Source organism: Tinamus guttatus, unplaced genomic scaffold (genome assembly GCF_059628265.1).
Source record: "Tinamus guttatus ecotype Peru unplaced genomic scaffold, ASM5962826v1 Tinamus_guttatus_pri_ptg000423l, whole genome shotgun sequence".
In the NCBI taxonomy this organism is placed as follows: Eukaryota; Metazoa; Chordata; class Aves; order Tinamiformes; family Tinamidae; genus Tinamus; species Tinamus guttatus.
In genome coordinates, this window is record NW_028288957.1 from 659,164 (window position 1) to 678,447 (window position 19,284).

The 19,284-nt window shown below is 47.3% G+C and overlaps 2 protein-coding genes across 2 annotated transcripts; both read left to right on the plus strand.

Moving 5' to 3' along the window:
- The first annotated feature begins 237 nt into the window (after positions 1-237).
- Positions 238-1,940, plus strand: POMK (protein O-mannose kinase). The gene is made up of 2 exons (XM_088531536.1): positions 238-525; positions 1,035-1,940. The coding sequence occupies exons 1-2, from the start codon at positions 238-240 to the stop codon at positions 1,806-1,808; spliced, it is 1,062 nt and encodes a 353-aa protein (XP_088387662.1). The 3' UTR covers positions 1,809-1,940.
- Positions 1,941-6,558: 4,618 nt separating this feature from the next.
- On the plus strand, positions 6,559-8,188 carry SMIM19 (small integral membrane protein 19). The gene is given in 4 exon segments (XM_088531614.1): positions 6,559-6,581; positions 6,583-6,732; positions 6,925-7,049; positions 7,875-8,188. Coding segments are annotated over 4 exon segments (366 nt in total). The 3' UTR covers positions 7,943-8,188.
- The last annotated feature ends 11,096 nt before the right edge of the window (positions 8,189-19,284 follow it).

The following is a 19,284-nucleotide window of genomic DNA, read 5'->3' on the forward strand; positions in this document are numbered from 1 at the left end:
CCGGGTGCCTCCTCCTCCCGCCGGCTTCCTCCCTGCCTCCCCGCCCCTTCTCCGCTCCCGCTGCAGCGCCCCGGCCCCTGCTCAAGGGCCCCCGCTCGGGAAGCCGCGGCCGGAGCGCGAGGCGGCCGCGAGCCGCCGCTCCCCCCGGGGCCGGCGCGGCCGCCGGGAGGCCATGGCGGCAGCACGGCCCGGCCGAGCGGCGCCCCGCGTTTCGCGGGGAACGTAGCAGGCCGGGCCATGGAAAAGAGGCCGCACTCCGTGAGGAGAGAGGCTCCCCCAAGGGAGGTGCCGGCGCTCCTGCTGCTGCTGCTGCTGACCACCGTGCTGCTCCTCAGCTGCCTTCTCTACCCCTACCTCAGCAACCTGCGCGGCTCCTCGGGGCGCGCCGCCGCGGACCCCGGCCTCTGCCCCCGGGGGTACTTCAGGCTAGGAGCAGTGAGGAATTGCTCCCCGTGGCTCTCATGTGAAGCCATAAGTAAGGAAGTACGGAAACTCAAGCGTGTTGGCGAAGGAGCCGTGAAAAAGGTGAGCTTGGCTTTCCTTTCCCTCTCCACCCCGTGGAAAACGCCTGTGAGGGTGACAACCGCTTGCAGTGTTTGCTGGCTGGTTAATGCCTGTCCCCACTGTCCCTGTGGCTCCTGGCAAGGTACACCAAGGAGGTCGCAGAGCATGTCCCGGGGCCAGCTTGCACCTCGCCTGCACCCACCGGCACCCAACATCGCTGGGACGGGTGAAGTGCTTGTGGGGTGTGACACAGTCACGGCCCATAGAGACAGCCCGATACAAGCCGGGTGGGAGGAACTCCTTTGGTCATTTAATTCAGCGGCATTGCCCCTTCCTAAGGAACACTGTAGAAATGGTGATGTTGCTGTAATCACCACACCAGCCAGTGAGGTCCTGCTGTGACGGGAACGTGGGCCTGCCTAAAGGCTTCACGCTGTCCTAACACTGTCAGGTTTAACCTAGGGCTACCCCTGCTGCCTGTCATTGCAGAAGGCTTCCGCACGTCTCATGTGTCTCTCGCACGTTCTCAGGTCTTTCTTTCTGAGTGGAAGGAAAACAAAGTGGTCCTTTCCCAGCTCACCAGCCCGGAGCTGCAGGAAGACTTTCTCCATGGACTGAAGATGCTGAAAGCGCTGCAGAGCAAGCACGTGGTCCGGCTGCTCGGCTACTGCGAGCAGCAGTTCACGATCCTCACAGAGTACCACCCTCTAGGCTCCCTCCGGGGCCTGAACGAAACTCTGAGCATCCCCAAGTACAAGGCCTTGAACACCTGGCATCACAGGCTCATGCTGGCCGTAGACTACGTGAGCATCATTCGGTTCCTGCACAGCAGCCCCTTGGGCACCTTGGTGATGTGCGACTCTAATGACCTTGCCAAGGTTCTCTCTCAGTATCTCCTCACAAGCGACTTCCACGTCCTGGTGAACGATTTGGATGCTCTGCCGCTCGTGAACAGGAGCGCGGGCGTCCTGGTGAAGTGTGGTCATCGCGAGCTCCGAGGCGACTTCGTGGCGCCTGAGCAGCGCTGGCCCCATGGAGAAGAGGTGCCGTTTGATGACGACCTCATGCCCGCCTACGATGAGAAAACAGACATATGGAAAATCCCCGATGTCTCCAATTTTCTCTTGGGCCACGTAGAAGGGAGTGACATTGTGCGACTGCATTTGTTTGACATCCATGCAGCATGTAAGAAGAAGGACCCGGCTGAAAGGCCTTCTGCCCAAGAGGTCTTAGACACCTACAGGAAAGTTTTAACTCTCCTTATTCGGGAGGCTGCCATGCCCGGTACTAGGGAAATGTTGTAGTGAATCATGGGACAAACACTGGGCTGAAGTTAGTGTCCTATTTTAACTTGCCTCAAGATTATACAAGGGCAAAATCTCTATTCCCTAAACTGAAAAGATAATAAAACAAAAATGAAAACACTGAACTTGTACTTTTACCTTGCAGTTTAAAAAAAGTCCAGCTGTGTGAGTGTCCTACTGGCACCTTTCATGTGTCATTGGAAGAGTAGGAAGAGAAATGAAGGTGTGGGGGTGTGATGGGAGACGTGCTCTCCTCAAAACCCATAAATTTTCTTTTAAAACATTTAAGTAAAACTTGAAACCCTGCCTGTGACAACTTGCATGTTAGTGGCTAGTGGCAAGAGTGGCAATTTGTAAGTAAAAAATACACTGGCCCTTTTGCTAAGGAGTTTGGAGATGTTCCCTGTCATTCAAACAAGTCACATCATGACTGAAAAAGTGCCATCATGTTTATATAGTCTGTTCAAACCCATGTGTGTTCTACCGAAACTAAAATTTTATTACAAATGGGCAACCTTTTCTGTAAATAACTAAACACAGACTTGATTCTACAGAGTGCCCGCAGCAGTGCTTTAAAAGTTGCTTTACTTTCCTTTAGCCTATTTTATTTTCTTCAGTCAGCTCACGTTATCGATCCCCAGTTGCGGTCCTCACTAGCAGACCTCTTGCTGGCTGCCCTTCTGCCCCACTTGGCGGGAAGAAAAGCTCAGGAATCAGTCTCTAAAGTGGCTAAAGTCTCTAAAGCGATTTTGGACACTGGGTTATAGCTCAAGGGCAGGAATCAAGACTGGAGTCAAATCCTTCGCACACACTCCCAGCAGCATCTTGTTACCCATGTCCATCTTATTACAGAAGTCCAGCGTGGCATTTCGACAGTGAATAAGTTACATTTGTTTCGAGCAGAGCATAATGCGGCGTGAAAAAAAATCCTTCTTTTGTGGGACGTTGCTCCTGTCTATGTGGGAACACTAGATGGCAGCCTAAAAAGCAGATTAGCTTCAGTTAAGAGCAGTTACACAGCCTCTCCTGGCTGGAGTTTCGCCACAGGGTGGTGTAGACGGCTCTTGCCTCAAAGGCTGCTTGTTCTCACGTGCAGCTCAAGTCGAGGCCCCCCATTCCCGGTCCTCTCCCCAGAAAGCTGCTTCCCCTGAACAGCTGGGATGGTTCCTGCTGCATCTCGTGCTCCCCTTCCCTCACCCAAAAAGCCTGAGCAAAGGAGCTGGTCCCGGTTTGTGTTTGTTCCCAGGCCAAGGAGAATGTTTTAAACTACATCCACCCACCTCCCCATGACCCCAAACCCCATGCAGGTGAGCAGCCTTTACGGCAACTCGTGGATATCTTTGACTCTATCGGACATGAGAAGTATTGTACCCACATCCACAGTGGCCCTGATGTGTGTCTGGATAAACGCCAGGCAAATAAAATGGACATATCCAATTTAATTGAACAGAGGCTTTTTTGTTCCCCCCTCTTTTCTTTTTTTGAGGGACACTTCTACAGTCCATGGTATTCTGTATTTAATGGAGTGGTAACTATTGAATATATCACTAGTTGACAGCACCACAGAAACTTTCTGAACTTCTACCACAGCTCTAAAACAGTATTTTCCCTTGCTGCCACATAAACAAAACATCAGGTTATTATCTCTGAGAAACAGGGGCAGTGCTGTTTGCAAAATGTAACTGTGAGATATTTGGCAGAGCTTGCAACTGTAAACTGATTCTATCATTATGAGAGTCCCTGGGAACAAGAGAAAAGTGGTTCTGAAGTTCTTCTAGCATGATATAAAGCATGTAGTTGCAGAGTTCATCCAAATAAATTATATGTTAGATGGCATTTTTTGAAAAAAGAAAAAGGCTCTTATGGTTTTCTTTTAATTGAAATACTATATACTTGAGATGACCACATGATTTCCCATAATTGTGAGTGTTCTGAAGGCCAGAGCCAAGGGCTTATCAGGATTAAATGTGGAATACTTTTAAATTGCAGTGATATTTCTCAACCATTTTTGATTTTGTTTAGCTCTGGGCAACTCAAAAGTCATTAAAAATATGTATGTATTTCTATATAGATGCATGCACACACTTATAAATTCACATAAAGCTTCATATATTCTTTAATCATATTTTTTAAAAGAAAGACCTTCATGTCAGATTCTACCATTCAGATTCTGGACATGAAGTAACTAAGATTTTCAAAGCTGTTAAATATTCATGAGTCAAATTCCTAGTAGTTGGTGGCTCTTAAGGACTTTTAGAATATGATTTTTTTTTCTTACAGAGCTGGCAGACCCTTTCAGTAATGCTCCTGATGAGTCTAGGCAGCTAAAGCACATGCTTTTATTAAGTACGGGGTAGATTTCTCTGTGGAATGATCAAGGTCCCTCTTTTGAAAAAGATTCTTTTCTTAAATTAAATCACACCAGTATTTGTAAGAGCTGGGGTTGTGTCTGACCCACAGTTGAAATTCCCCAAGCCTATTTAGTACTGAGCAATGCTGAAAATCTAGCCACTAAGCGTGGGTCCTCATGATTTATACGTTGCCATAAGAGTTTATGCCAACGCCGTATGTGATTATTATGTATTATTTGTTTGGTGCCTGCATGCTTTGGTCACAAGCTAGGATCCCAGAGGTCAGATGCCATTCGGCCCTCGCACACAGTGACAACCTTTCCTCTACACGCAGCATTAGCCTAGGAAAGCAGAGCACGACTGCTGTCCTCCTTACACATCCACACATGGCAGCACTGGTTTTCCTGACCCACCTCACGCAAACTACCCACAAATAAGCTGCAGGGTTTACACGGACCATGCGTTATGCCCAAAGCTGCAACTGCGAGGCCCGTCTCTGCTCTCAATTCCACAGCACTATCTCACTGAAGCTGTGGGGCTTGACTCGAGTCATGCTTTAGGTCCATAACTATGTGTTGCTTGCTGTTCTCAAACCTGGCCAGCCACAGCCTCCTGACTCATTCTGATGTTGAGATGAGCCTCCCCACTAGTTTGTCACCACAAGAAAGCAGGAATGGCAGTGACTCCCTGCGGAAGGCACCCTCGGCACCGGCACTGCAGCAAGCAGAGCACAGCGATCCCTGCAACAACTGAAATCACAGCCTGCGCTCGCACCACCCCCCGCCTCAGTCTTCTGTTCAGTTATCACAGCCCCCAAAACGTCCTCAACTCGGCTCAGAAAGGTTTTACATGTGTAAAGAAAAGAGCTTAGATTCCAATTTCTGAAGATGTTCTGGAGCTTAAGTCTGGAATAAGAGTCCAAGCCACAAAAGGAAATGACAGAGCACCAGGACAAGTTAATCAAGGATCACAGCCTACCAGCTCTGGCAGCTGGACCAGATTCCTCCAAAAAGTCACACAAAAGGCCTCCACGACCACAGCTCCTATTGCTAAAGGCCAGCAAGCGGGAAGAAACATCCCACAGCCAGTGAGCAATAGCTTTTTTCCCCCCTCAGATCTGCAACGCTATCATGCTTGCAACAGCTCCAAGCACAATATTCCCTCTTACAGCCCAGTCCAGCGTGACCCTGTCCTATCCAGAGAACAGCTTAACTTTTGGGTCACTTCAGTGAGGTATGTAGGGGAAGGAAATCTCTGCCTGCTTTTCCACGCTGGGGTGTGCACATTAACTGAGCCTTCAACAGAACATTTAATTAAGCCAAATAAAGCAAGCACATGAGCAAGGCAAAGTCTGTTCTTCTCTGTGTGCCGGAGAACCTCAAAGCCAAAAGTTGTGCTTCAGAGATGCAGTGCTAGACTTCCTCAGGAAGAGAAGCTCATCTTCTCGGCAAGGCTGGATGCTGGGTGCAGGATGCTGGGGTGCTCCAGAACACGTCCTGATTGTCCAGACTCAAGCTGCAACAACAGATACTGCCTTTCGGTAACTTAAACGCAACTTCTCTATACCCAGTACAAGGGAGTCTGATCTCAACTGAGGTCTCTACGTCATAGTGAAATATATATATATATATATATATATATATATACAAGTTACTCATGCTTATTCTTTTTACTTTCTTTCCCACACTTGTAATGATTTCTTGATGAGCCTGCTAGGAGAAAAGTTTAATATGCTCAAACAAAGAGCCTCATTTTACTGAGCAACTGTTTAAAATCCCAGCAAAACGAGCTAATTAGATGTCTGGAGTCATGTTTCGTAAGTGATAAACTCATATATTCTCTTAGTGGTTTCCAAAACCCTGTGACTGGGTACCAGACAGACTTAATGATCAGGAATTATGCCTAATTGATGTTCTTCAGCTCTTCTTTCCCACACCATGTGGGGCAAGGAGCTTTTCTCATGATATCAGTGCCTTAGCTTTTTATTTTGGGATATCTCCATTTTCACTCATCTCCTGGGCTTTTATGCTCTGGTCTGGGACCTCCTTAAATGAACCTGCTCTACGGAATGTCCACTAGCTCTCACACGGACACGCGGAAGGATTTCACCCCCTGAACGGCTGGATTTAGCTACACACGTGGGCAAAGGTGCTTCTGCCTCCGCACCCATCAGGCTCCCAGGGGATGAGGCTGCACCCCGCTTCTCCCCTGCGCCTGTGTACACGCTCCAGGGCGCCAGGCCCCCGTTCCGGGCGTTCCTGCACCAAAATCCCTGCATTTTCCCCCATCTCCTCCCTGACGACTGCGGGGGGGGGGGCGGCAGCGCCTCACGCCCGCCGGCTCCGCGTGACGTCACTTCCCGGCCGCGGCGGCCCCGCCCCTAACGGCCGTCCCCTCCTATGGCGGCGGCAGCGGCGTCGGCGGGGGGGGGGCGGCGGCGCCGGCGGCGGCTCGGCCGCGCTGGGCGACGGCGGCGCCATCGATTACTCGGTGCACGAGGCGTGGAACGAGGCCACCAACGTCTACCTGCTCGTGGTGCTCGCCAGCCTCGCCCTCCTCGTCTACGCGCGGCGGTGAGGGGCGCGGGCCGGGGGAGCAGGGCGAGCCCGGGGGCGGAGCCACCGCCATGGGCGGGGCTAACGCGAGGGGGCGGGGCAAGACCTCCCGCCAGGAAGCGGCCGCGGCGGCCACGTGGGGGCCACCGTGGTGGTGTCGGTGGCCGCTCGCTGCCACGGCGCCATCCGCGTGCCCCGCTCTTTCCGTAGGAACAAGAGGAGGATCATGCGCATATTCACGCTGCCCGCCGCGGCGGACACGCCGCCCGAGCCCAACTTCTACGACAGCATGAAGAAGATCCGCCTGCGGCAGCAGCTGGAGATGTATTCCATCGGTAAGCGCCCGGGAAATTCGCCGGGTTGCGTGGGGATGGTGTGAGGAAGCGCAGAATGTGGGAGCTGTGCCCTTGTAACCAGTGCTGCTGCTTCCCTCTTGCCATTGAACGTCAAGATGGAGGTAGCAGAGAGCCCCACAGCTCTGATGTACCATCGTTCGGCTTTGAGAATCATCTCTGTGTGCTTCACTTCTGCCGCATCTGTAAGCCTACAGGAAAGATGGGCAAGAAATACTGGCATCTTCAAAACCATCTTTTAAATGTAAAGATTCTTTGGCTAGGCCATTTCTGTCCAGATAAAAAAGGATGCGCATCCTACAAATGAAGGCCTGCTGGCATTCTTTGGTTTTCTTTGTTCACACACAGCGCTTTGGTCTCGTTTTGCGCTGCTCACCCAATTCATTTTGAACTCAACATAGGTGCCAGCATGTGGCCTATATACTGAGATGAGTGTTAAGGCCATTTATTGTGTGACTAATGAGTTCTGCAGATGATCTGTAATAGCCCTTCTGAATACATAGTCTTTTTATTTTTTAATGAAAGGATCTCGGTGGAATCATAGTTCTCTGCCACTAATTTACTTAAATATTGCTACAATAGTACTGTTTTTTTTTCTAAGGCCACTTGCTAAAGGACGTCTTCCATGTGGTGGCTGAAACTTCCCCGTCGTGTAGCTGAATTATAAAACGATGGTCTCTGATCTTAGTCCTATTTCTTGATTTATTATACAAATGTATACATGTGTGTGTATGTATATATTTTTTCACATAAATTTAAGTAGAATAACTGGTGCTGATCAGTGTTTTTTTTTTCTTTTTTTTTCAGCAAGGAAGTATGAGCAGCAGCAGCAGCCACCAAAACAGACTGAAAGCATACAGCTCTCAGTGGAATGAAGTCCACAATTGTAAGAATTCAGGATATCCTTACAATGCTGATAACAGGAGTCAGAGCGGGGACATTTTTGGTGCCTTTTAACTGATACGTAACTGAAGGCAAGGAGGAGAGGAAGGGGACACTCCTAAAATCTTAGTTCGTGGCAGCTTCTCTTTGAGCCTGCTGAATTAAACTGAATCCCTACTGAAACACTCAGCATAAAAGTATCAAGTGAAGGACAGGTTTGCTCAGCGAAACCTCTGAGGGTAGAGAAGTGCAATCATACGAATGTTTTAAACAATTTACCTTTTTGCCAGCATCTCTGAAATAAATCCTGCCCTTCCGAGGTGATGGTACCCTAGAGAAAAAAGAAAGGCAGTAGCTTCCTGTGCCTGGACACTGCTGAATTTGCCGGCAGAAACGTGGTTTGGTGTGTTCAGTAAATGTGAGTGAAAATAACATGCCCTTTCTGTACAGTGAAGGTGAGTGGGTTTTGAGCACCAGAACCGTCACTGGCAATCCTGCAGAAAGATTAAAATCTCCACACTCTTTTTTTTTTTTTTTTTTTTTTTTTTTTAACGGAGATGGCACATACAAAACTGTGAAGCTGCCTTGTGGAAACTTGCAGAACTAAAAAGTACTGGCCAGTTTCATGCCTGCAGGGTGGTTAAAGCACTGTAACGTTACAGCAAGGGCGGCTGGTGAGCTTGCTTTAGTAAAGCTGGTGTAAAGAGGATTGTCTGTGAACGTGTGCGTAAACAGAGCCGCTAACAGTGAGCGTGGCTCATCCAAGGAGAGGCTTACTTAAAAAAAAATAAATAGGGAATCACGGATTTTTAGGGAGCGCTGCAGAAGTGACTTTTTGCTTAAAAGCCGCTCGCAATGGGAAGCGCTGCTGCTGCCTCGTGCTGTAGCGCCGGCCGTTACGGGGGCCGGGCTGGCGGCAGCAGCGCTCCGCTCCAGCGGGGCGCGGGGAGGTTGCTCCGACGCTCCCGATCATTAAATGGGAGTTGCCCCGTGCGGTGCCGCCTCTGGAGACGCGCGCGGTTCCCGGGAGCGGCGGGGGCGGTTTCCGCGCGGCGGCCGCTGCCCGTCCCGCTCGGCGGGGGGCGGGAAGCCCCGGGCAGGGGGCGAGCGGGGGGGGGTGTCTCCGGTTCCGGTGCGCGCGCGCGCGCGGCGGGCGGGAGCGGCGCCGCCGCCGTGACCTCACTTCCCGCCGCCGCTTCCGCCCGCGCCCGGCGCCGGCTCCCGCCGCCGCCGCTCGCAGGGCGCCCGCCGGGCGGTGAGTGGGGAGGCGGGGAGGGAAGGAGGGAGGGAGGGAGGGAGCGGGCGGGGGGCGCCCCGCCCCCGCGCCACCCCCGCGCGGAGCCGCCGCGCGGCGGCCGTTGGGGCGCGCGTGAGGAGGAGGAGGAGGATGGGGAGGATGAAGGCGGCCCGGGGGGCGCAGCGGCGGGGGCGGCAGCAGCGGCCCGGCCGGCCCGGCGCGGCCTCTCGTGGCGGCCCCGCTGGCGGCCCCGTTCCCCCGGCCGTGAGGCGCCTCCAAACGCGGGGCAGCGGCGCCGCGCCGGGGCTGTAAATCTCAGAGCGAGACGGGGGAAGCGGAGGCTTTCGCGGGGTGTCTGCTTACCCTTCACGGCAGCGCCGGGGCCGGTGCTCAGGCCGTGCCTCGGGGGCCGCCGGGCGCCTGACCCCTGGCTCGAGGGGAGCTGCGCTTCTGCGGCAGGAAAATCGCTCCGCGTGTTTAATGGGAGTTCGGCCGGTTTACCGTCAAACCGTGCTTTGGGGCAGAAGGTGCCTTTGGGGATGTGCAGTCGGACCTCAGCTCCTCACATTTCATCTCCCCGATTTCTGTAGGGATTTCTTACCTGTTAACGCGCGGGTTACAAAACACAGATTTTTTTTTTTTTTTTTTACATCTTGCTAAAAGAATTGTGCCCAGAAGCAAAGGCCTGAAACATTGAATGTAGTGCAGAAACACAAAACCTTATATTATTATTACTATTACTTTGTTAATTCTTATCAGTATTAAGCACATACAAAACCCTCTTTTCATAATAACTTTCATGGAACTTTGTTCCTACTGAGTTATTAAGGTCTTGGAAGGGGGAAGCTTGTGACATTTAAAAAGAAGTGCCAAAGTTTTCTTCAGACGCACTTATTTTAGAGATTGCTGTACAGAGGCAAATATTTTTCTTTCTCCTTTCCCCTCCCCTTTCCTTTTAGCCCGCCTGGTGCTATTTAAAGGCTATTAAGCTATTTTGATATGTAGATTTAAAGGTACACACCTTCGCAAAGAGCCTTTAAGGGAAGGTTTTTCCAATCAATTGCCTGGTTTTGTTCAGATGAAATAAGTTGTTTGAGAATGGTAGCTGTGAACGTTTAATCTGTGTTCAGTAGTTAACAGGCAAGCAAAGGTAAGGGCCAGTGTGCTTAGCTCTAGGGGCCTCCTTTAGGAAAGTTTGAGAATATTGAGTAAAGAGCTAAAACCTGGAGCTGAGTAGCACTATTTACTCTTTTATTTTGCTATTTATTATTTACTGTTTATGCTTGAAACTCTGTGTCTGTAAGGTACCTTAAAGCATTAAATATTTGCTCTTCATTTTAAGTTGTATGTTCTTGAAAATTGGACCAGTCTGTTGCCCCTGTGGGAGCTGCTGGTCTTCAAATGGGGTTACAGTCGTGATGCTCTGCTCTCACATGAAAATCATAATCTACTAAGTGATGGAAAAGTCATCTTGGTGCTCATAACTAAGATGTAGCCAGCTAGGTTTTACTTAGTGCTGCACAGAAAATCAAAGCTTTTGAACAGAGCTTCATACGTTCCCAGGCAAGGCTCAGGAAGATCATAAATGTATGTGTGGGAAGCATAACTGCCTTTAAACCTGAAGACATCAGCAGCTCTGTAACCTGAAGATTTTGCAGAGTTTTTGTGCGGAAAATCTCTTCTCCTCTTCGAAGAATATTTTAGCTTTCTCTCCAGCCAATGTTAGGTGCCCAGATGGCGTGAGCTGGCCGGAGGCAGCTTAGACCAGGTGAGAGCCTAGTCTCTAACAGCTGCTGCCATAGCCTGGCCGTAGCACTCGGGAATTTCAGCAGGACAAAACTCACTTCAAAACCTGCCTAATTCATTGCAAGAACCATAGCAGGAGCTGTTGTTTGATTTGTGCCACTGAGAACTGTTGAAGCTCTGAAAACAGAGGCCTCTTAATGGTTTAGTGCTAGGGTGGCTTGCGAGGCAGCTCGTTTGCTGCAGTGCAAACCCCTTCGTCGGGACTATTCTAACCTGTTGCGAGTCTCTCCTCAATTTGGGTTTTGCACAGGTGATTAAGCAGGCTTGGCCAGAAGCCTGGTGACGGCGCAGGGCTCTGGAATGTGTCCCTGTTACCCGGGCAGTTACTCATGGTAGCTTTACTTCCGTGAGCCCGATGATTCCTTTGAAAGTGCTCCTGAACCCAGGAGTGCCGCTGCAATTGGGCAAGCTGAAATTACATACGCTGCGGAGGGAAAGGTGGGTCTGCTGGTGCTTAACCTCTCTCAGAGGAAGTGAAAAGATCTTGACCCGGCCCTGATTTCTACATTAAAGAGGTTGAAAATTGGAACTACGTGCTGTCTTCAATGGGGAAGAAGCCTCTTGCTGGGAAACATGTTATTAACTCCATGATGTCTCTGGCCTGTTATGCCTTAAGAGCGGCAGTGCTTGCTGACTTAGTGCGCTCTTCAGCCACAATTGCCTACGCTCAAAAGTCCTGATCAAAAGACATTCCCTTTCCCCTCCAAACACGGCGTTTCACGGTACGGAACCGGCGTGACGTGACCTGACTTAGTGACGTGGTCACGCAGATGAAAACGCAGCGCTTGGCCTTGGCCTCGAGACAGGGCTGCTGCTGGAGGAGCAGCCGGCTCAGCGCCTCGGGCCCCGGCGAACGCAGGTGAGCTCCTTTACTTTGTAGCCCTCTTTCCAGGAGTTGTGGAAGACGGTTCTTGCTGTCTGCCTAACGCTCTGCCAGAAACTGCTCTCACGTTGGTCAGTAGGACCCTGTCTCTGTTAAGGAGCAGATAGTGAACGTAGGTATTGGGTGTGGAGTTGCTGCTGGCAGGACTCCCCAAAGCCAACACAAGTGTCTAAGGAGCAGCACGAAGGAGGGAATTGGAGTTTGCTGCTCCTTTTTCCTCTGTGGAAGATAATGAGGGAGGAAAAGGGTATCTTACGAGGAGCAAAAGGCTTAGCTTTTCTACACAGGATAAATCCTAGCACTGATAGATGTCTTTGGTGGAATCAGTGTTTTTGATGAAAGGGCCTTTCTAAGAATGAAAGCACCCTGCTTGGGTTTTGCATGGAATGTCTGAACTTTGGGTGTTGCTTCAATAAAAATAATTCCTTGTCTTTTTATGGGATATAGAGACTCTGGGCGTTACTTTAAGAAAAACACCTTGGAACTCCAAGATGAACAGAATTGCTAAAAGGAGTTAGTTCTCCATGAGGAAAAAACAATAAACTGAATTTGGAATTTCTGAACCAAGCCCTCAAAGGCAACTTGTGGCAAAACTCCAAGAAAATGGGGGAAAATGTCATTTTTTAATAGAATGGCTCTATGGCTTCTTTTACAATTGTAGCTAGACACCACTTTGAAGAGTGATTCTCCCCTTCAGAGGCCTATAGATGAGATGCTTAGAAAAGGCAGTTTAATTTTGGTGTAACATTGAAAAGAATTTAAAATGTTAAAACTAGGAATTTGTTGAAAGTTGAGTTAGAGAAAATAACCGTCATTTGAACGTATGAATTAAAATGGGTCCTGAATCAGCATCAAAATTGTTCCCTTTAGCTTCTGCCAGGCTGCCGTACTTGAACGTTTAACTGGTGTTCGGCACCTCTGATAGGTAAAAGGCCAGCGTGGTTACACAGCTTAATTTCCTGCTGATGAAGCATGCAGTTCAGACAAGGTTTTGCAAACATTTTTCCATTTGTTTCTAATAGAATAGAAAGAGTATTTTAAAAAAAGATTGGCCAGCAGGAGGGCTATATTCCGTACCAAAATATCATCTGGATCACCCTGAAAAAGGAGCTTGTAATATTCTCTTGACTGACGGCATAGGGTGTGAAGTATAAATTCCTGAACAGGAAAGATGTACGTTGGTTGTGCAACGGGAGAATCCATGTGATCTTGTTATTTATGGCACTTTTCTCAGATGTCTTTCTGTGAATAGAACAGCTGCGATGAACTTTACCCAGCATAGAGCGTTAGGTATATTTGAACTACTCTATTTTACTGTTGCTCGGATAGTGGCATATACAATATTAGCACTAACTTATGTGACTCCAGTTTTAAAAACAGAGCAGAACCTTTTTTATTGATTGAAAGGCTCAAGGGAAAAAAAAAGTAAGAATATCATCCATAACTTTGGTGGACTTTAGGGAGTGATTGTTGAAGGCATCTAACTTCTTTATAGTGTAATAGCAAAGAAAGAGGGGTCTGACAGAAGAGGAAAAACATTTGAGATGGAAGGTTGAAAGGAGAGATGTTCTCAGCCTTGAACAGTAACCGTGTTCACATGCTCTCCTACTGGCCAGTGGATTTTTTCTTAGGCAATGTACAGATACTGCTTGCATTTTTAGCTCAACAGATTGAGAATTTTAGCAGCCCAAACCACCTTTGTTGAGTCTGTTAAAATATTTCCTTGCCAAGACAGTGTTTCTTTGTGTGTGTGACAACTAAAAAATATTGTCCCCTTTTCACTTTGAAGTCAGAAATGACCCTAAAGTAGGGAAAGTGTTGCACTTAGGGCTTTTAAGATTTTTTTTTCCCATTGCCAATGGGAGAATTGTTCTCTGTGATTACTGTCTTCCCTTTCAACCTCAGCAAATGCCAAATGCAAACCACTCGATTGCTGTGGCAGTGCTCGAAGACTTGTGGCTTGGGCCACTGCTTGAGTTGGTTGCCCAAGAGCATTGTACAAGCACTGTGTCCATTACGGGTTTTTGGCTGGATTTTGTATGTCTTCCTTACAGATGTGGGAGCAAGAAGGATGGGAAAGGGTTTTTGGCCTTTATAAAGAAAGTATCAAGATCACTGGCAAAAAAAAATGTCTTAATGCTGCTATGTAGCCATTAAACAGTATGCGGAGGGCATTGAGGTGATGTCGTAAGTTAACCGTTGTTGAGATGTGTGATTTTTATTCAATCAATATATGATAAATTCCATTTGTTTGAAGAGCAGAGGCTGGGACAGACTTTCTCTTGACTGGTTCCTTGCCTGAACATCCTACTAACGAGGCAGAAAATATAATTCTTTCTTAGTTGAGGCAAAGGAGCATTCTGCTGCCCTAATTCACCAGTTTGAAACCCTCGATCAAAACACTTATGCTGAAAAACACCCATATCTGTGTGGTGTTTCTCACAGATGCTGTAAAAATTCCCTCTTGGCCCCCTCTTTGGAGGGCCGGTGCCAGCTTCCCATGAGGTATCAACCAGACCTACTCCTCTCCTAAAGCCTTGTGGACTAACAGTCTGTGGCCTAGGATCTGAAAATCTATTTCCAAGGCTGGGAGAAAAAAATACAGTCCGAACACTTATTTGAAGGGCGACTGTTTTTTGCAAGCTGAGAGAATCTAGAACCTCACATTTGCCTTAATAGTTCCCTTTCTTAGTCTACTGCTTGTATACATGGCTGTAATCTTTTTTTTTTCCCCCCACCAAAAACACGCGTTGAATGACGATGTGACATTAAACCTGCCATTCCTCTTGCAAGTGCTGTGTGAGCAGGAATGGCAGTGACTAATGGCAGTGGGTCTTCACCAAACGCTTGACATAATGATCACTGTGAGTGCTTCGTGAGTCGGCCACGAGTTGCAACATACACTGCATTTCTTCTGTGGAGGAACCTGCAGGCCACAGGAAGGCTGGCCAAGAAAAAAATGGGATCATAGCTACCCCTGGGAGATGCTGAGAGCACAACCTTTGGTGTCACCCCCCCCCCAAAAAAAAAAAAATATATATATATATAGAGAATATCCAGAGTTGCAATTAAATAGGGTAAAAATAAATTAGGGATATACACCTCATGTTAATTGGCGAGGTCAGGAAGTAATGTCCCCTTTGGCTGAATTAAATCACTGTTCACTCACCAAGTTCTTACACCTTGCGAAGCACCTGGACCCAACGCAGGAGACACAACTCTGGAGTGGAGGGACCAGTGAGCTGGCCTGGTCCTGGCAGGTTGTAGTGTGTCCTGTCTAGGTAAGGTTGTCCTGAAAAGTATGGAGAGGCGGTTTTCCTTTTTCCTTGGGTGTTTCTGAAGCAGCTTGTGCTGCAGTGTGTATTTCAGTGAAAAAATGATAACTTTGGACCTTTAAATTAGATCAAGGGGCTGTCTGTCTGCACCTCAGTAGCAGCCAGTGTAAAGATAGACCTGTGACTGACACATAAGAGCGCCTCTGTGTTGCTCCTTAGGAGTAAAAGTAGCTCTGGGAGCAGCCAAACTAGTGAAGATGAGCTATGAAGGAAAGCTTAGATGCCAAGTGATAACTGAGTTAACAGTCCAAGAAGGTTTTGTGTTTTATTGGTGAGTTACCAAATCCTTCTGCCAGCGTTGGCTACTATGAAGATCAAAGTTAGAAGTATCAGCGACTGGTAAATTGTCTCTTCAGAAGAAAACTGAAAATTTCTCCATTAGTTTGGGCATGCGGGTGACAGGCAGCATCCGATCTGCTTGGTGTTTGGGTTGAACTTCAATTACTAACCTTTTTCTGTATGCACCCCTCTGCATGCAGCAGTGGGTGTCTGGAAGTCTTGTAATCTGTGTTGTATACGTGCCAAGTGCAGACATCTGATTAGAGGCTGAAGATGTCAATAATTAATTAATGGCCCCCAGTTTGTTTGTGGGGCTTGGGACTAATCTTGACAGACGTGTTTCTTGTCTTTCCTGAGCAGGGAATAAGACGTTTCTTGGCAGTAGGCAGGGTCACTGAGAGGCAGGTTTATGGGAGAGCTTGTGTTGCTAGTGCATTTGAGATCGGAACCCACCTCTCATGCCTTGTTGCTGGTGGAAGGGAATGGAATTACTTTGGTTTCACTAGGAGGGGTTGACATGGGACAGATACGCTGTCTTCATGAGCAAAGTGCAGCCACTCAAGTAGTTTTACAGGAGAGAGTTTGGGGTGGGAGGTGGAGTCTGTGACTTTGTGGTGACTGCTGATAAGAGTCACCTGCGCTGTTTCTGCTGGGAAGAGGTTTTGGTGATCATTTAAAGATGGCCTTAGCCCTAGCAGGAAGGGAGGAAATTGCTTTGAACCACCTCGCAGAGCAGGTTTGGTGCTGGTCTGTTCGCCCCGAAGGTGTCCTGACTAAAGGTGCTGTGCAGATGGCTTCTTTTGCACCCTCTTGCTCAACGCTGAGGCAAAATCATTCAGCAGAGATGTGATTTGGGCTGCTTGTGTGGACACAAGACGACTAGATTGTGCTGCGGTGCCTTTGTGCTGTTGGCATGCGTCCTGCTGCTGGCTTTGTGCTCTGTTGCTGTCCCTAAAACAGAGTCCATCACCTTGTGTGCAGTAAGCATCTGATGATACGTGTTCCACAGGACGTAAGGCTGGTGCAGGATTTCTGCTCGTCAGGAGGTGTCATTGGCTACCCCGACTCCGGCTCTAGATGTTTGCATGCCTAGCGTGGAGAGGCTTAGCTTCTGAGCAAGAGACTGTATTGCCTAAAAGGAGCTGGACTGAAATTTGGGGTTTTATTAGAGACACCAAGGCATATTGCTGTTTGTCTTTCCTTGCTTCCTCCCTGTGATGTTTCCTGTTTCACTTCTCGAGATGCAGGTGTCATGATGAGGAGCTTCTCAGAAGCAGAAGTGGATGATGAGTCGAGATGAAGAGATCATACATTTAAGAAGTTGACTCAAGTTGTCCTTACAGGCATGGAAAGTTTCTGAGACCAAGCCCTGTGAGAAGAACATGAGTAAAGAAGAGGGAGATGTAGACCCAGGCTTTCTAGAAGGGATTGCAGGATTTGAGAGGATGCTGCACAGCCATCACATAGTTGTCTTGCTTACTCATTTACCTCTGCCCTTGGATCGTAACTCCCTGTTTGCCTGCCTGCTTGGAAGTTGAAAAATCCCCTCACATCTGTGTCTTCAGTATAATCGTGGCCTCGAGCTTGTTTTAGGAAAAGCATAAATCACTGTAGTTTTTATTTGTTCTTTAGATAGCGGCTCCTTTGTACTCAAAATCTTTTTTTTTTTTCTTAATGGAAACTTTTGTTGAATATGGAGAAGATCAGATCATGGCAGTAACAAATCAGCAAATCCAGGGCTCTGCTTGCATTTAATAAACAGTCTTTGTATAAAAAAGTGTGATAAGTACGCAGATAAAAAGCGAAAAAAGATCTATCCCCCCCTCTTTCTGGCAGAGCTGTGGGGTGTTACTGGAGATTGCTCAATTTCCACAGTGTATAGACTTGAGGGATAGCTGCTGAAAGGGGTAGTTATTTTGACCATCTTGACTGTTATGTGAAGTATCTTGGAGAAGACTCTAGCCATGTTATGCAACAGGTTGAGATCTTGCAAACAGACTTATTTGTAAGGAGTTGCTGATATGGAATTACCGAGACTTTGATGTTTATATATTGAAGGTTTAAAAATTGAATGATTTTGAACAATGTTCCTGATCGAGGCAAAAAGCATCTTTGCTTTTCCTAAGAAGTCTTATCTGGTGTTTTGTTCTTATTACAGGCTAGAGTTATTTCTGCCTACTGACTGAATATTTGGTCTTTAAGAGTATATAATTAGATGGAAGATGGCAAGCAGTTGTTAAAAGACTGTTTTTCTAATGAAAATATTTTGAGATCGTATAATTTTACTTTCTTCTGAATAGATGTGATTAGTGTGTTGGAAATGGTTTTAGAGTGGGTATAAAGGAAACGGTTGAGAGACAGTGGCTGAGAGTGTGTCCAGCTATTTTTGTAGCTAACATTTATATTTTAATGCTGGATTATTTTTTTCAATCTCTTTAGATACTTCCATATAATTGAACAGCTAAATAATTGGATAAACTATTTGCATTTATATATATTTTTAAAGTAGGCACTATTGTACTAATTGATAAGTAAATCACAATGACTGTGAGAAGATCCTGCATTAAGTAATTGCTTTAATAGACCATTAAATATGGGATAGCATTGTCTATATGATACAAAAATGTTTCCATGGATTTTTAGTTGCTGAAACAGAAATCAATAAACTTTAGTTGCTGTTGTTGACTGGAAGAAGTAAATCTGAACGTTTCTCTTCTCTTACTCTGTTCACGTCGTGTTTCTCTCGGTGACATTTTGTTCATGGTCTTCGATTTTTAGACCAGCCTGTGAGGCACGGGTGATCCGGACCTTGGCACATCCTTCTGGGAAGCTGCCTTGGTGGAGAACTCTGCCCCTCTCTGCGTTTGTGCAATTAAATGCCCTTTGTGTTTTCTGAATAAACCTTAGAGAATCCCAGGCAAAATACAATCCCCGAAGTAATAGATTAGCCAATGGGACAGTTCGTATTTTTTTTTTCTTATTGTAAACATGTTAGTAACTGACAGTTATGTTTTAAAAGGGATACAGAACATAGCCTGAATTTCATGCTAGGTTAGTGATACCAGTTTATCCCAGAATTGAAGGTCCCTTAGTCAACAATACAATGTACATTCTGGACAACTTTGGAGGAGGGCTAAGAATTTTTGTTTAACTCAGAAGACTGGAAAGGATTGTGTTGGTTTTAAAACCATACTTCAGGTCTGAAATGAGCAAGTTATAGTATAGCCCACAGTTTTTGTAATCCATCCAGATATTTGTATTAAATAAATTGAGGCAAAGGAGTTCACATCTGCTCAAAATTTAAAGGAAACAAAAATCAAATTGCACTAAAGAACTTGATTATAATATGAAGCTCATCTTGGCTGGAGTAATTTATTCCACCATTTCAAAGCAACCGTTTTCCTCATATCGATTTATTTATCGAGATTCAATATGTAGTTACTTCAAAGCTCCTTACTTAAGTATACAGAGATATGAAAAGAAATGACTTCTGACAGTGTCAGTGGCCAGTTCAGTTTATTAACTGTAGTTTATTTGATCCTTTAAATGAAAATGATTTTATGATTTTTTTTTCCTGGGTGTTCAGTATTTTTTTACCTGGTGATTCACTTGTTGGTTTGTTCTGTAGCTGCCTGTGAGCCCGAGGCTCTTGCTCAGCAGTACCGCAGAGGCGGGCTGGGGCCTCCTCCGAGCTGTGGAGGACGCACGCGTGCATCGCTGCCAGGTTTGCACCTTGAGGACGTGCAGGGCACACGTTCCTTTGTCACACAGGCCACTTTCTAGAGCAGTCAAGTG

Coding starts and splice junctions, on each gene's coding strand:
- POMK (XM_088531536.1), top strand. CDS start 238: ATGGAAAAGAGGCCGCACTCCGTGAGGAGAGAGGCTCCCCCAAGGGAG. Junction 526..1,034: donor GCGAAGGAGCCGTGAAAAAG/GTGAGCTTGGCT, acceptor GCACGTTCTCAG/GTCTTTCTTTCTGAGTGGAA.